The sequence below is a fragment of the Schistocerca gregaria genome, chromosome 8 (assembly GCF_023897955.1).
Source record: "Schistocerca gregaria isolate iqSchGreg1 chromosome 8, iqSchGreg1.2, whole genome shotgun sequence".
Classification (NCBI taxonomy): Eukaryota; Metazoa; Arthropoda; class Insecta; order Orthoptera; family Acrididae; genus Schistocerca; species Schistocerca gregaria.
Genome location: NC_064927.1, coordinates 313,052,805 through 313,071,318, shown reverse-complemented (window position 1 = coordinate 313,071,318; position 18,514 = coordinate 313,052,805). Strand labels below are relative to the sequence as shown.

Sequence of the window (18,514 nt, the reverse complement as noted above, 5' to 3'; positions counted from 1 at the left end):
AGACTGCTTCCGGAAGTGGAAACGGCGTTGGGAGCGGTGTATCAATTGTGGAACAGAGTCTTTGTAAGGAGACTATGCGTAACAAGTAAATAAGAAGCGTAGAAAAATTTTGTGGACAAAGTTCTGGGAATTTTTTGAACAGACCTCGTATATCGCAATATCGGTTCAAAAACGGTTCAAATTGCTCTGAGCACCATGGAACTTAACATCTGAGGTCATCAGTTCCCTAGAACTTAGAACTACTTAAACCTAACTAACGTAAGGACATCACACACATCCATGCCCAAGGCAGGTCAGGTCAGGTCAAATATCAACCCATGCGGACAATTTTGTTTGACTTTCAAGCATTAGTTCATCATGAATTCAGTCACAGGGACAAAATGTTAACCGATGCTGCTATCGAGAGGTGTTGCGAAAATGTGAGAACGAAACGACCAATATCGATTACCACAGACTATGAGTAACCCGACAGGAGGGAGGGGCATTTGTGTCTCACTCGCACCATGTGAGAGAAGTTTTTTTTTTTTAACTAATCAAAAGTTGTCTTCACTGTACAGTGAATGAAGATTTGTTAGCCCATCTGACTATTTTATCAGCTGAAAGATGAGTTTCAAATGAAATAGATTTCGCCGACCGAAGTGGCCGTGCGGTTCTAGGCGCTGCAGTCTGGAACTGAGAGACCGCTACGGTCGCACATTCGAATCCTGCCTTGGGCATGGATGTGTGTGAGATCCTTAGGTTAGTTAGTTTTAACTAGTTCTAAGTTCTAGGGCACTAACGACCTCAGAAGTTGTGTCCCATAGTGCTCAGAGCCATTTGAACCATTTATTGAAATAGATTTCGACGACATTATTGAGAATTACAGTAGAAAAAGGACTCGAAAACATGTGCTACAATAATATCCGTGGTATCTACTATCTAATACTAAGATAGGAAACAGATATAACTGTACAAGCTTTGTTTGGAGACACATAGAATGAATCGTGATTTTTCTTATTCCATACTTAGTTATTTCTTTGCACTCCGCATGATGGTTGCTGCGCTCAATGCTTATTCGTATTCTAAATTTCTCACCTGTATATTGAGGTATGTACACCTCCGGAAAAAGATGCAACACCCTGAAGGACAAACTCATGTTATTGTTTTATGGACAAGTGAGGTGGCAGATGGCTCAATGGCTCACCATCGGAAGATCAAACGATAACAAATTCAGGGCAAGTGAAACACATGTGTCACAGAAAAATGTATCCAAACAGTCACACCAATGCGTAGTGCAGACACCCCCCTTCCCCCCTCCACCTCTGTGTCGGCAACTCAAGCATGCAGGCTCAAGTGCAAATTATCATAAAGATGCCGAATGGCATCCTATGATAGATTGTCCCAAGCATCTTTCGCCTTTTGTTACAATTCCGCAAAGGTTCTTATAGGCTCTGGACAACGATTGAGTTCATGCTTCATCATGTCCCATACATTTTCAATTGGCCAGAGATCTGGTGATCGTGCTGTTCAGGGCAGTGCTTGTACAACACGAAGAGCACATTGCCTTGCAGCAGACTTATGTGGATGTGCATTATCCTGCTGTAGAAACACATCTCTTTCCTGCGGTAGAACTCGCAGGAACACAGGGGTCTTCAGTGTAATGGGTACTGGTTACTTTACCCTGCAGAAACACGAGCTATGACCTTGAGTTGTAACTGATGGCTTCCACACCATGAAGCCAGGGATGGGACTTGTGTGTTGTGAACAAATGAACTCTGGAACAGACAACTCACCAGACCTATGCTGTACATATGTATGCCCATCAGTCACGTACAGACAGAACTTACTATCATCACTGAAGTCAACAGACCGTCATTACATTCTGCAGCAACTGTTTTATGACGCCAGATAATGATGCTTGGCAGTGTCGGACGTCTGTAGCAGCCTGGCCACAGGCACAGGTGACGTGAATCTTGCTGCAAACAGACGGTTCCAAATGGCTCCTGATGACATAGCTGGCGCACCATATGTACAGATTTCTTCCCTGGATGATGTCCGGTCAGCTGCTGCTGCTTGCACAATGCTTCAATTTTGACGTGGCCTGTTACACACTGATTTCCAAAACCAGGTCTACAATTGTGGGAATGATCGATTGCAAGCAACGGCGCACCACCGATGCATTGTTGCAACATGTCCTGCAAACCGTGGGTACATTCCATCCCGTTCCTGCACTCTCACAATGCGACCCCGCTCTGAAACCGTTCAACAGGAGTACATACTCGTCGGTGGTGCATGGTTGTACCCAAGAATTAGTGTTGTTAAAGCTGTTCACCTCTAAATGCAGCTCAGTTACTGCCTGCGCAGCAAAAACAGAGGATGCACAGACAGGCTTCCCGAGCGCCATCTCATTGCCAATTACTGTAACAAATGAATCACTAACACTACGACCTCTCAGTTTTCGCATACAACTGAGCACAGTCCTTGAGGGTTTTACATTTTCTTTCCAGAAGTGTATATTACAATTACTACAGTGTAGACTACGCACATTATAAATATCTGATATTTATCTCAACTATCACACCTACACTACTGACTACTGAAACTGCTACACCACGTAGATGACGTGTTACAGACGCGAAATTTAACCAACAGGAAGAAGACGCTGTGATATGCACATGATTAGCTTTTCAGAGCATTCAAACAAGGTTGATGGCGATGGCGACGCCTACAACGTGCTGACATCAAGAAGGTTTCCGACCGAGTTCTCGTACACAAACAGCAGTTGACCGGCGTTGCCCGGTGAAACTTTGTTGTGATGCCTCGTGTAAGGAGGTGAAATGCGTACCATCACGTTTCCGACTTTGATAAAGGTCGGATTGTAGTCTATCGCGATTGCGGTTTATCGTATCGCGATATTGCTACTCGCGTTGGTCGAGATCCAATGACTGTTAGCAGAATATGGAATCGGTGGGTTCAGGAGGGAAATACGGAACGCCGTGCTGGATCCCAACGGCCTCGTACCACTAGCAGTTGAGATGACATGCATCTTATCCGCATGGCTGTAACGGATCGTGCAGCCACGTCTAGATCCCTGAGTCAACAGATGGGGACGTTTGCAAGACAACAACCATCTGTATGAACAGTTAGACGACGTTTGGAGCAGCATGGACTATCAGCTCGGAGATCATGGCTGCAGACACCCTTGACGCTGCATCACAGACAGGAGCGCCTTCGATGGTGTACTCAACGACGAACCTGGGTGCACGAATGGGAAAACGTCATTTTTTTCGGATGAATCCAGGTTCTGTTTATAGCATCATGATGGTCGCATCTCTGTTTGGCGACATCGCGGTGAACGCACATTGGAAGCGTGTATTCGTCATCGTCATACTGGCGTATCACCCGGCTTGATGGTATTGGGTGCCATTGGTTACACGTGTCGGTCACCTCTTGTTCGCATTGACGGCACTCTGAACAGTGGACGTTACATTTCAGATGTGTTACAACCCGTGGCTTTACCCTTCATTCGATCCCTGCGAAACCCTACATTTCAGCAGGATAATGTACGACCGCATGTTGCAGGTCCTGTACGGGCCTTTCTGGATACAGAAAATGTTCGACTGCTGCCCTGGACAGCACATTCTCCAGATCTCTCACCAATTGAAAATGTCTGGTGACTGGTGGCCGAGCAACTGGCTCGTCACAATACGCCAGTCACTACGCTTGGTGAACTGTGGTATCGTTTTGAAGCTGCAGGCGCAGCTGTACCTGTACACGCCATCCGAGCTCTTTTTGACTCGATGCCCGGGCGTATCAAGGCCGTTATTACGGCCAGAGGTGGTTGTTCTGGGTACTGATTTCTCAGGATCTATGCACCCAAATTGCGTGAAAATGTAATCAGTTGTCAGTTCTGGTATAATATATTTGTCCAATGAATACCCGTTTACCATCTGCATTTCTTCTTGGTGTAGCAATTTTAATGGCCAGTAGTGTATGTTAATCTTTTTTTTTTTTTTTTTACAAAATGTAAATAGAAAAACGTTCGTTTCTAAGCAGTCGTGGGCCTCAATTAGTTTCACCGCCCAGTCTCCGAAGGGCTTAATCCATCCCTGTTAGTAACAGCTGACACTATTTTTGATTCCAGGCCCAAGACGTCGACATCGATTGTAAAGCGGTTTTAGCAGCACAGAATGTACACAAAGTCTGTTCAAAATATACTAAACGTTGATTTATACACGTAAACGAGAGAAACACAACAGCGCCCTCCAGCAGAGATGCATTGGGGCCAGTGACCTCTAGGTAGATATCACTAGCTTGGGATACTCACGAAAATGCAGCTGTTTTTTCCTGTGCGGAATAATGTCACTAACTAATATATACAGCTTTGTTATTGTAACGAAATTCTGCTTCGCCTTCTGGAATTACGCAGCTTCACTTTCGTCTTCCCTTTTAAACAACAAAAACTCTTAGCTGTATAGAATTCAGATTAGGTTATAGAATAAAAGGAATGTTCAACTGTCTGAAATGCAGGAGGTTGGCGTAGGTTATCTTTAGTCAGAAAGATTCCTAAAAATTACTAATAAAATGATATTTATTTAGTATGAAGAAATACTCAGCGTAAGTGATGCTTTTTCTTGTGAGTGTTCGGTACAATTAGATTAAATTCCTGTCACTGTGCCTCTGAGTGATGCCTACGTAGAGTCCAGAATTGGCCAATGGCCGAGGGAGCCTAAGTCTTGGAGACGATGGACGAACACAGTAGCTTGGACACTCGGCGGTAACTGGAGGCTGTACATGACTCGAGGCACTGAAGAGAATTGTCCACCATAACTCAATGCTCCAATATTTAATGAGGCATTGACCAACCACTATCCACATGTGTGATGCTCTTTGGTTGTCAGCTACGGCCCCTGCCGGACCTCGGTATAGTTCGTAGAGCCAGCCCATACAGCTGCTGTGCTATGACAAAAAATTGTCAGGATCAGCCTTATAATAGATAAGAACATCAACACAGATGGTCTTTCTTGGCTCTTTATGGTCTTCTGTTGGGCAGTGAGGAACTCTTCAGGCACACTCATTTGAGTAGCCCAACTGGGTGACGAGTGTGTCTGCAATCAACAGAGATGTCCAGTTTTGCAGCGAGGTCTTTGAATGAAAGTGTCTCCACATTCCAACGTTACAGGAGTCACATCTGTGTACAGCCAGCCGATGTGTGCAAGATCGGACAGTTTTGCGTAACCTTGTTGCAATGATGACAGATGTTTTGCCCAACGACTTGCTGTGCTTTTGTTCCCTAGTAGATCTCTGTAAACAAGCGCCTATGAATGTCTGCAATGCTCTGGTTTTCGGTCTAAAGAAGCTCAATGACAACTCCCTGCTTGCAATACATCTTTGTTACAGATGCCATTTTGAAGGCCACACATAGTGCCGCCACCAATCGAAGCTTCATGACACTATAGGGGCTGAACCAGGAATCTTCCACTATGTTCCACGACAAATTCAGCATTTTTCAACTAAAATTAACCGAGAAACGCCTCTCGTAATTTTCTGTGCCTTACTGCTCCAGTATAAAAGCATGGAGTGACAACAGGATTGCTCTATGAGTGGCTGTTGCGCCCGAAAAAGACAAGAAATCCTCTCCTTCTTGGCAGTTGCACAGTTCACAATAAACCATCACCTCTATATAGTAATAAAGTACATGTTTTTCTTGCTAACACAATTTAAAAATTGCAACTGCTTGACCTGGGTACAATTCAGAATTTTAAATCGTCGTATCACAAATAAGTTGTAATGATGGCACTGAAGATGATCAACGCCCCAACATAAGTTTTGGAAGTGACTACCATGGCCAATAAAACATGGAAGAATGTTACCCTGATGACAATATCGATACGTTTCAAGAAATGTGTAGGCCTATTAAGCAAGCAGCCACAGAAATATCTGCAATGACAGCAGAGTGGTGAATTGGACTCAGATTTCCATAATACCTGGGGCCTTCTTCACGACTAAGGAGAAAATGTGACAATAGATAATTTCATACATTTTGTTGATCATGTGGAAGTCTGTGATGCCCTGTTGGTACGCAAAAATTCCTTCAGTCAATTATTGGCAAGAATGAAGATAATAAAGGAGAAGAAGAAGGAGAAACAAAGCGAATTTCAGCTGTGACTTCTTTCGAAGTCTTCATTGGATACACGTGTATGCACATCCTTAGAACAAAAGTTTATGTATCTTTGGCTTTGGTCACAATGGAAAATGTGCTCGACTAAATACAATGCAGTAACAAAAAGGATGACTGTGTTCTTTCCCAAATAAAACTGAAATTGTCTTGTGTATTTTTGGGAATTTGTGTGTTGACATAAATTAATAAAACTGATTAACAAAATAAACCTCCTTTTGAGTTTAACTGTTGCTTTGTAAAGAAATACAAATGTTATTGAAATTACAGTACCAGTGATATCTGTTAACTTTAATTTTGGTGGAGATACCTTTGCTTTGACTTTTTCTTGATTCATTTTCACTCCTGGTAGCATGATGATCAGCTTGTCTATAAGAATTCATGAAGAACATTAATTACAGGTTAGCACTTCCACCAGCATTCTGACAGTGGCGGAACTTTTACAGCAGATTTTTACAAGTGGATTCTGATTCTATGACTCTTGGCAGCTCAAAGAACTTTTACAAAGATATTCATATTGGCAGTGAATGACATATAAATGTGAATGCTGTGACGTTAAACAGATGATTACAAGGTGCAAACTCACTCATTTATTGCTTCATGGTTCTATATAGGTATAGATGACAGTATGAATATTTAGTGGAATCAGTAACTATTTATTAGTTTATAATAATAAAAGGTCAACTCAAATTAAGTTTAGTGTGGATGTCAGTCTAGTGAACCAGGCAATAATTTGGATTAAACGTTTATCAGGCAACTGTAAAATTAGGAAAGTTACATCAAATATTTGTTATCACCAAGCTTCATGTAAAATTAAAAGGTTTGCAACTTTCCTGATTTATTTGGTTTCTTAATTAACTCATTAATCTGGTAACCAAATTTATTTTTCAAGTCAGTAAAATTAGAGCAACAAGAATGACATCAGCCCTTGAAATTAAAAGAACTCAAAGGTCGAAATAGCAAAAGTATCTTCTACAAATAACTTTTTCAATATAAAGTTTTGTGGAGAAAATTAAATGTTTTCTAAAAGGAGTAACTGTAGGGCTTTATTTTCAAACAATTAGCTAATTGATCTTTGGAAATCTTAACTCCATATGTTCTACAGAGGTTGAAAATGCTAAACAGCCATTTAAATACTCTGTTTGCACATAAACTAATTCTCATGTTGTTGGAAATCTCAGAGGTGAATAATTCTTAAAAAGTAAAGTTTTATAAATGTTTTCCTAATTTAGAAATTACTCATTTCACATAACTATAGCATGTGCATTGCATAAACACTGATAATAAAAAGAAATACAACAATTATGTATTTAAGAAGTACAGTTGCAGCAAGTGGAGGCAGCCTTACAGTAACCAAGACATAAATGTTTTAGGTAGTTGAAACAGACATTGATAAATATATTGAGATCTTCGATAATGATGTGTTACTACAACATACAAATCAATTATTTGAACGAAAACAATCAATTTTTGACTGAATAATTTAATTGGATGGACAAGAAATCTACTCACCAAGCAAAGAAGGTTGCAAATAGGCAAGCTTTCAGAGCCAATGGCTCTTTCTTCAGGCAGAAGGGTTCAAGGTGAAGGTAGAGGGGTGAAGGAAAAGGACTGGGGATGTATAGAACAAGGGGTAGATTTCAGGAAAGTCACCCAGAAGAACGGGTCAGGGGAGACTTACCACTTGGGATGAGATGGAAAGACTGACTGCTGGGGACTGTATCGAATGAGATTTAAAAACCTGGGAGTTTAAAGATGGAAGACAGGGTAATAAGAGTGAAAAGCTATGTACATTGTACAGGGGGAAGGGGGGGGGGGGGCAGATGCCAGTGAAAAATAGTTGAGTAAGAGAATGAAACATGTATGGAACTAAAATGGAGTGAAGAAAAATGTAGTTACTGTGAAGAAATGCTGACACAGGAGAAATTAATGCAAATTAAGGCCAGGTGAGTGGCAAGAAACAAGGACACGTTGTAGCACTAGTTTCCACCTTCGAAGTTCTCAGAAACTGGTGTCTGGGGCAATAATCCATATGGGGCATGTGGTGAAACTAGTGCTGAGGTCACAATTGTCATATTGTAGAGCATGCTGTGCAACAGGATCTTGCCAGTGTGTATACTGGCAACAGACATTATCCTGACAATTCTGACCTCAGCACCTGTTTCACCGCACATGCCATCTGGATTCTTGCCCCAGACACCAGTTTCTCAAAACTCTGCAGGTAACTTTATTAATGAATGCCTTGTATTTTCTGTTTGAGTCAGAAGTATTGTCAACATCTATCCAGTTCATGTCTTTGAGAAAATTCCTGAATTTTTCAATTTTCTACTTATTTATTGCCCTCCTGTGCTAAGATTTAATAGATTTTATATCCTGACAAGTTTCAACCTTTAACAAAGGATTCTGCATGTAATGACCAGATAGCCCATTTACTATTCGTTTTGTGACATGAGTTTCTCCCCTAGATTTGTCCACAAAGATATTATCAATAGCAGTCTCAGAGCATTTACATATCCTAGATGCAAAGTTCATAGTAGGAACTAAATTAAATGATAGTGTTACTGATTGCAATAATTGTTCACTAACAGAGCTGTTCAATAAATCCACATTCAGATAACCAGCCACCACCATTTCCTTGTTTTTTACCATGAGATGGGACAACAGAGCTTCCAGCCTATTTATGAAGAGGTTAAAAGTTCCTGAAAGTGATCTGTATATACCTACTATTATAAATGACTTATTATGAAATACTACTTCTGCTGCAGAAGCTTCTAAGTGCTGCTCTGAGCAGAATTTATTAATATCAATTTTCTTGAAATCAAAACAGTTTATAACAAATGTTACAACCCCTCCTTTCTCCATATTTTCTCTATAGAAGTAAGAAGCAAACTGGAAACATTTAACTCATCTATACCAATGATCACATGATGACAGTATCGTGGTCCAACTTCATGTTGTTCACATATATCACATCATCATCATCTGATTTGAAAAAAAAAAAAAAAAAAAAAAAAAAAAACAGTAATCCCTGAGGACTGAACCCTAAAACTTGATATTTTTAGCCATTTACCTGTGTAGCCCTCATACCACACTCATCTTGATCTGAACATACATGAAGAAGAGAATTGTTCCTCACTGTTACAAGGTGTACAATTTTGCTTCCACCGTTTGCAGATAGGTGGTGACAACCGTGAGAAGCGGTCGAAAGAAATAGATAGCAGATGTCAGGCAGTTAGCTTGGACCTCAGTCAACATAACCTCATTCAAACTTAAGTCGATTTGTGTCTGCATCGTAAAGTTGTTCTTGATTTAAAATGTCCGTTTATGAGCCTAATTCTTGTCATTTGTGGGAAGTGTTACTGCTTTGTTTCAGTATGAAGAAAACAGCAGCTGAGTCTCATCACTCTCAAGTACGTATTGTATGGACGCTATTAGTGAAAGAATGTGTTGTGAGTGATTTCAACACTTCAAGAATGGTGATTTTAACCTCATAGACTGGCATAGTGGTGGAAGAGAGTATGTTTTTGAAGATGCAGAATTGGAGACATTGCTGAGTGAAGACTCACATCAAACTCAAGAAGAATTGGCATGATTAGTGGGAGTGACACAGAACGCCATTTAAAACCATCTCAAGTCTATGGGCATTATTCACAAAGAAGGAACTTGGGTCCCATGTGAGCTGAAATCAAGAGACATTGAATGGAATTTGTGTATTTGTTATTAGTTGCTTCAGAGGCAAAAACGGAAGGTATTTGTGCATTGCGTTGTGACAGGGACAAAAAATGGGTTCATTACAATACCCCTAACCTCAAAAAATCATGGGGGTATCCAAGCGATGCTTTCATGTTTATGGTCAAACCGAATGATCATGGCTCCAAGATTTGGTGGGAAAAACTAGATGCCGTGCACTGTGAGGTGTTAAAACCAAGTGAAACAGTCAAAGGTGTTCATTATTGAATGCAATTAATGCATTTGAGCAGAGTATTCAACGACAAACTGCCACAATACAGTGAGTGGCATGATAAAGCGATATTGCAGCATAACAATGTTCAACCCCACGTTGCGAAAGAGTTCGAAACATACTTGGAAAGATTGAAATGGGAAGTCCTACCCCACTTGCTGTATTCCCCAGACATTGCTCCCTCTGACTATCACTTGTTTGGATCAATGGTGCATGGTCTGGCTGACCAACACTTCCAATCTCATGAAGAAGTGACATATTCGTGGTTCGCTTCAAAAGATGAACAATTTTTTCGACACCGGATTTGTACACTGCCCAAAAGATGGGAGAAAGTAGTGACCACCGTTGGAAAATACTTTGAATGATACATGTGTTACCAATTTGTTTCATTAAAGCTTCAAATGTTGGGGAAAAATTGTGGAAGCAAAGTTGTACACCTCATACATCTACATAGCATTGCACCTTCATGGATTACACCTGATACTGAAAGAATGTCCCATGAAGTAATTTTTGAAGACCAAGTTATTAACATAACTTGGAAACAGTGATTTTAAATATGAATGGAGAAAAGTGTGAGTATATAATGATGTCATGTCCACTACACTGACAGTTATGTATTTACTATTTATTTTTAATATATTTTGTGCCTTAATGTCATGTTTCGTGGAAAAGTGAATTATTTTCCCCCTCTGTTGGTCTCATTATGTGTGCACCACATGTGTATATGTATATTTTTAACTTTTTTTTTCTTTGTGTATTGTGCCCTTCTGTCATGAACATATGTAGCTGTTTTATATGCAAAATATATAAATATGTATCACTTGATGGACTAAATGGAACATAAATTTCTCTTGCTGCTTCACAAACAAATAAGTACAAGAAAAAAATTATAAGATTACACAAAGAACAAAATAAATTTCTGACAAAGAACAAAATAAATTTCTAACATTTTAGATATGACAGAAAAAGCTGAAACAGACATCATCAGAAAATGTTTATATGTGTCTTTATTTTTCTGCTAACTAAAAAGTAAAACAAGGCTAGGAGTTGAGTAATTTTGTGATCTGTTGAAGGTAATAGGGAAAAAAATAGAATGTATGTCAGATCAAAGACATTGCTTCAGTGAGTCAAATAATACAAATGCTCAAAAGGATTCTTTAATAGTACTGTTAATGGTTTCTGCATTGTGTTCCACAGAATATGTTAACATGAACACTTTCTTTTTATGAGTGTCTTACTTGACGTTTATTTCCTTTCTTTTACCAGTGGATCAAAAGTGCACAGCTTCAGCTCAGTGCCTGTGCTTTTGCAATGTAACACATTCACTTCCCAGTTAGATGAGGTGAAGAGGAAATAACGGTGTATCCATGGCTAGCTGGACCAGGACTAAGGACCTTAACAGCTATTAAAGAACTTTTTTAGCAATAAAACCAAAACAAGGAAGTCTCACTTGCAAGATGTCAATGAACATTGGGTATTGATTCTAAGCTGGTACACTAACCATAAGCTGTAATAAATTTAAAGTTATTTAAACTTCTCTCTAGCTTCTTTTCCAGTTCTTGTGATATAATGCTTTATAACAGTATCTCTGTGTTTCAGGTTCTGATGCACTGATTATTCCCCAGGAGCTACCATCAATATTGTCACTAATTTATTCCAACCTTCCTCCACTCAAAAAAGGTAAATATCAATGCACTTCAGCCTAAAGTTATTGATCCAAATGGATTTCTCTTTGAAAAAATCTTGATTTCTCATACTTTTATTTTGTACTTTGCCTGCATTTTAAATACTAATGCATGTGTGTTAATATATCATACTTACTACTTTCTTTAAATGAGCAAGTACAGTTGTTCATAAGAAGAAGACCAATTATAAGAGGTGTGTGAGGAGTGGAGCAAGTAAGCTCTTTCCACCAACTCACAGCATAGAGGCTCCTGAGGGGAGAGGGGAAGAGCTAGTGGAACAAGCTATGCTAAAATCAACCATTGCTGGCAAAAAAAATGCATTCACATACTATTTGCACTCCAGGTGGCACTGATAGTGTCATCTATTAGCCTCCACCAAACAGCTGTCAACTGATACATATAATGTGTCTACAAAAAGTAAAACTGGGACAGGGGCACAATAAAAGCTTACAAGATTAATGAAACAGAAATTGGTAGATTCGTGTTGAATGATGGTGCTTCTGGTTACTAATTCCATATCAGTTTTCATAGACAGTTCAGAACTGAAAAGAACCAGTACTAAAACTTACACTGCGGCAATAAAAAGAGAATGAGTAAATTGCCATTTTGAGAACTGTGGCTGTAATACTGTAAGGTTTGTAACTGAAACAACAACCAGACACAAGCATGGTTTAAAAAAATGTCTTTGATTAAAATAAACCTTTGTAAATCATAATTGCAGTTGGTTACTGTTTCAGTTATAAGCCGTATACAGTGAATAAAATTTTGAACATTTATTCACTTATGTAGTGCTACATTGTGTGTACATTCAAATCTCCATGACTAAGTTTCTCGTACTCATGTCCCTACATGGAACTAGAGGATTACAAGTAAGTAAACTATCAAAGCAAAGCATAAATACAATGCTGCTTCTGCAGTAATAATCCTACATGATTGTATCACTGAAATGCGTTGAGTAAGCCCACATCCTCTTAGAAAACACTGAAAAGTTATTAATGTGAGTTGCATGAAGGAAGTTTCTCATCTGTGTATGGCACATTATTGTTGCTACTGCCCAGTTCAGCATTACTGGTATTAATATCATTTCATCTATTGCAAGTTCGAAGACACTGCCATCCTCCAGTAATTTTCTGCCAGTTGCTAGACCTTCCAGCTGTACTCTTCCCAGTCAGAAGCAGTTACCGATAGAAGGCATTCACTTGCAATCTTAAGCAGATTGTCTTTGAACAAGTCCCCTGAAATGTTGCACTTCCTAAACAACTGATTTATTGTTGTCCATGCCAGTTATACTGCATTCAAATCACAATTACAGAGTGGCAAGCAGAAAAGTATGTGACCTTCCTCTTTTGCCATTTAATCAATCACATATGTTTTTCAGCGGGTCTATGTTCTTGAATTAAAGTGAACAGAGCCTGCTTCTTCATGCTCTCTCAATGAAGACATCATGCCTGCTTTGCAGCCATTCCAACATCGTCACTTTGAAATCATACCATGTGGTTGTTTTGTCCATCTGTCTCTTATAGTATCTAGCCTTGTCCATGACAGTGACTGACATCAGAGGAAGATTTGGGAGAAGCATACTTGCAAACCAACCTTTTAAATTTTCCAGAATTCATTTGACCATGGTAATCATCTTTTGTGGATTTAGTCCAGAACTTTAGGTAGGCCTCACTGGCAAATCCCTTCCTCAGTCCAACACTTCCAATAACAAGTCTATGAGTGCAGCTTTCCCATGCCACAATGTTGAAATCATCATCCTTCTCCCAACATTGCCAGCTGCCATATTACTGTCTATCGAAGTGGAAGAACCCTGGAGATACCAAAAGGTATCAGATAGATTATATAATGGTAAGACAGAGATTTAGGAACCAGGTTTTAAGTTGTAAGACATTTCCAGGGGCAGATGTGGACTCCGACCACAATCTATTGGTTATGACCTGTAGATTAAAACTGAAGAAACTGCAAAAATGTGGGAAATTAAGGAGATGGGACCTGGATAAACTGAAAGAACCAGAGGTTGTACAGAGTTTCAGGGAGAGCATAAGGGAACAATTGACAGGAATAGGGGAAAGAAATACAGTAGAAGAAGAATGGGTAGCTCTGAGGGATGTAGTAGTGAAGGCAGCAGAGGATAAAGTAGGTACAAAGACGAGGGCTGCTAGAAATCCTTGGGTAACAGAAGAAATATTGAATTTAATTGATGAAAGGAGAAAATATAAAAATGCAGTTAATGAAGCAGGCAAAAAGGAATACAAACGTCTCAAAAATGAGATCGACAGGAAGTGCAAAATGGCTAAACAGGGATGGCTAGAGGACAAATGTAAGGATGTAGAAGCTTATCTCACTAGGGGTAAGATAGATACTGCCTACAGGAAAATTAAAGAGACCTTTGGAGAGAAGAGAACCACGTGTATGAATATCAAGAGCTCAGATGGCAGCCCAGTTCTAAGCAAAGAAGGGAAGGCAGAAAGGTGGAAGGAGTATATAGAAGGTTTATACAAGGGCGATGTACTTGAGGACAATATTATGGAAATGGAAGAGGATGTAGATGAAGACGAAATGGGAGATACGATACTGCGTGAAGAGTTTGACAGAGCACTGAAAGACCTGAGTCGAAACAAGGCCCCCGGAGTAGACAACATTCCATTAGAACTACTGACAGCCTTGGGACAACCAGTCCTGACAAAACTCTACCAGCTGGTGAGCAAGATGTATGAGACAGGCGAAATACCCTCAGACTTCAAGAAGAATATAATAATTCCAATCCCAAAGAAAGCAGGTGCTGACAGATGTGAAAATTACCGAACTATCAGTTTAATAAGCCACGGCTGCAAAATACTAACGCGAATTCTTTACAGACGAATGGAAAAACTGGTAGATGCAGACCTCGGGGAGGGTCAGTTTGGATTCCGTCGAAATGTTGGAACACGTGAGGCAATACTGACCTTACGACTTATCTTAGAAGAAAGATTAAGAAAAGGCAAACCTACGTTTCTAGCATTTGTAGACTTAGAGAAAGCTTTTGACAATGTTGACTGGAATACTCTTTTTCAAATTCTAAAGGTGGCAGGGGTAAAATACAGGGAGCGAAAGGCTATTTATAATTTGTACAGAAACCAGATGGCAGTCATAAGAGTCGAGGGGCATGAAAGGGAAGCAGTGGTTGGGAAAGGAGTGAGACAGGGTTGTAGCCTCTCCCCGATGTTATTCAATCTGTATATTGAGCAAGCAGTAAAGGAAACAAAAGAAAAATTTGGAGTAGGTATTAAAATTCATGGAGACGAAGTAAAAACTTTGAGGTTCGCCGATGACATTGTAATTCTGTCAGAGACGGCAAAGGACTTGGAAGTGCAGTTGAACGGAATGGACAGTGTCTTGAAAGGAGGATATAAGATGAACATTAACAAAAGCAAAACGAGGATAATGGAATGTAGTCAAATTAAATCGGGTGATGCTGAGGGAATTAGATTAGGAAATGAGACACTTAAAGTAGTAAAGGAGTTTTGCTATTTAGGAAGTAAAATAACTGATGATGGTCGAAGTAGAGAGGATATAAAATGTAGACTGGCAATGGCAAGGAAAGCGTTTCTGAAGAAGAGAAATTTGTTAACATCGAATATAGATTTATGTATCAGGAAGTCGTTTCTGAAAGTATTTGTTTGGAGTGTAGCCATGTATGGAAGTGAAACATGAACGATAACTAGTTTGCACAAGAAGAGAATAGAAGCTTTCGAAATGTGGTGCTACAGAAGAATACTGAAGATAAGGTGGATAGAGCACGTAACTAATGAGGAAGTATTGAATAGGATTGGGGAGAAGAGAAGTTTGTGGCACAACTTGACTAGAAGAAGGGATCGGTTGGTAGGACATGTTTTGAGGCATCAAGGGATCACAAATTTAGCATTGGAGGGCAGCGTGGAGGGTAAAAATCGTAGAGGGAGACCAAGAGATGAGTACACTAAGCAGATTCAGAAGGATGTAGGTTGCAGTAGGTACTGGGAGATGAAGCAGCTTGCACAGGATAGAGTAGCATGGAGAGATGCATCAAACCAGTCTCAGGACTGAAGACAACAACAACAAACAACAATCGAAGTTTCATCCAGATAGAATATTTCTTTGACTGCTTTCATGACATGTTTCATTTCTACAATGAAACATGACTGCTTGTCATTAATGTCTCCAGGTCCAGCAGTCAAATCCCCATATTCTGCAGTTTCTTCCATGTGAATCCCATGGACAACAAAATCTTCCACAGAGGTGTAATGCCCTAAGTCCAGCAGATGTTTTCCTTGAATATTAATAAAGTTTCCACAGCCTGGGCAGTCTTCCAGTTTGTCTGAAGACACCCTTCTCAAAGTTATCCAACTAGATTTTCCCAGTAGATGTCAGCCTAAATGAAAGAGAATAAAAAAAAAGAAAAGTCCGAAAGAGGAGTTCCGTACTATGCAGAATGTGTAGTTACAAGAAACAAGGAGAGGTTCCAAAGGAAGGATCTACTTTTTGAAACCAGTTATACAGTAGTGTAGGTTGTGGTCCCAGATATCACATGATGCAGGCACAATTAACAGAATAAAAATAATTGTTGGCAGTCATTCCTATTACAAAAGGCTCTGCAGTCAGGATGACCATGCATATTGGAAAACAAAAAATTGCTTCAACTGTATGAAAAACCTTTTCTTTTGGACTCACAATAAAAGTCCAATAGAAAAGGATTTTCATACTGCTGAAGTGATTTTGTACATTCCATGATACATTTCTATTGCAATATAAAAACATGTCTGACATGTGATAGGACTTATGCCTTATGCCTTCATCACACCAACCAAGTATTTTTGCCATTAAGAAAAATGATCAGACAAAAGTCCTGACGCCTACCAACTTCTGCTGATTCAGAACTAGGGTTCCCTTCCTCTTATCTTTGTGAACAACCTGTAAGTATCATAATGAGATCTGTAATCTTAAATTAGGCTTCAAATTTGGCAACATGACTTCTTTCAAAAAGAGAAGAATAGTGTCTGATAACAGGTACTGGAGGATAAATTTAACAAGATAGATCATAAGAATATCCCTAAAAATGAGGACATGAGTTGTGTCTGGATAGCTTAGTCAGTAACAGCATTATCCATAAAAGACAAGCTTGTGGGTTTGAGTCCTCATGCAGCACACAGTTTTATTCTGCTGGGAAGCTTCAACATCACTGAAGACTTCTTTCAGCCTAAAATTGGTATAAAGTATATGGGCTTGCTGCATATTACCTAGAATAGGTAAATTACAGTTTACAGGATGATTCTATGATGATGTTACAAACTTTCAGGAATGATGGAAAAGGGTAAATGTGTCAGTTTGAGGTAAGGAACTGAAAGTTATAAGTGAAAATCATTCCGATATCTCTGACAGTGAAATACATATGCCAGTACTCTTGTTGCTGAGGTTGTAGGATAGGTAATCACAATCAGCATTGAGATGCAGAGGCTGGGATCATAATTAACCTAATCCAATGCAGACAGCATACTGTGACAAGAGCAATACTGCTGTACAATGTCTGTACTGTAGTATATGGCAACTCTGTTTACAAGATGAAGTACAAAAATAATTCAACCCTAACCAAATGGTGGTGTACCTTGTGATGGAACCTACTGCAATGATTTTCATGTATGGGCAAGCTTCGGGCAAGCAAACTGAAGCATCTGAGAAACAGAAAGGTTGTACAGGGCCAAATATCCATGTAGAAGACATGTAGCTCACACCATGTTTCCAAGATTGTTCCAGAGATTAAGTAAAACAGGGCAACAGGCACCACATTACAATGAATGCGGAGGATGACAAATTATGTGGACTCCTGGCTTAGGAGCTGCAGTGCTTGCTCAAGTTGCACTTGAAATGAATGTTTTGCAGAGTACTGTGTGGTGAGTATTGCAGGAAATACAGCTACACCCCTAAAATCTACTGAAAGTACGTATTTTAATTCCTGATGACTTTAGACCACATGTAAAGTTCAGCCAATGGTTCTTGCAGTGTCTTACTGTTGATAACCACATACCTGCAGATGTACTTTTCATTGATGAAGTCTGTCTCACCAGATACAGAATGCTATATAGATGTAACAGTCATTTTTGGACTGATGAGACTCCCCATGCTACAGTTGTGGTGAGCCATTAATACAGGCTGTTAGTGTGTGGGCAGACACAGTCACTGATCATGTACTAGGCCTGTTTCTTCTTTCTCCCTGCTTAGATCCACCCATGTACACAGTGTTTATCAGAGATGTAGTAACCATGTTTCTGGGACATATCCAACTTGTTATTCATCAATAGGCATGTTTCCAACTTTATGGACCCACACCTCACTCTGGAATTAGGGTTCATGAACACCTGTATCAAACATTCCCTGAAAAGTAGACAGGCACAGAACGCCCTGTTTAGTGGCCAGCACATTCACTTGATCTCATCCCACCTGATTTGTTCTTGTGGGAACATTTGAAAAGTCCTATGTATGTGGGACCTGTTGAGAGTGAAGAGGATCCCCGGGCAATAATTATCACTGCCTTCAACACTGTTCAAAAGACACCATGGATATTAGAAAAGGTACAACAGAACTTCGTGTGACAATTCTATGCCTGCATTCATGCTGTAGGATGCCATTTTGAATAACTGTAGTAAATGCAGCAGGTTGTGAAACTTGTGCAGATAAATGGAATTCTCTATCACTATA

The 18,514-nt window shown here is 39.7% G+C and overlaps 1 protein-coding gene across 1 annotated transcript in view; it reads left to right on the top strand.

The window, feature by feature from the left end:
- LOC126285164 (uncharacterized) overlaps positions 1–18,514 on the top strand; it is a 161,843-nt gene that overhangs the window by 129,250 nt on the left and 14,079 nt on the right. The window contains exon 3 of the mRNA XM_049984475.1: positions 11,718–11,798. Coding sequence (XP_049840432.1) covers positions 11,718–11,798 — 81 coding nt within the window. The remainder of the gene's footprint in view (positions 1–11,717; positions 11,799–18,514) is intronic.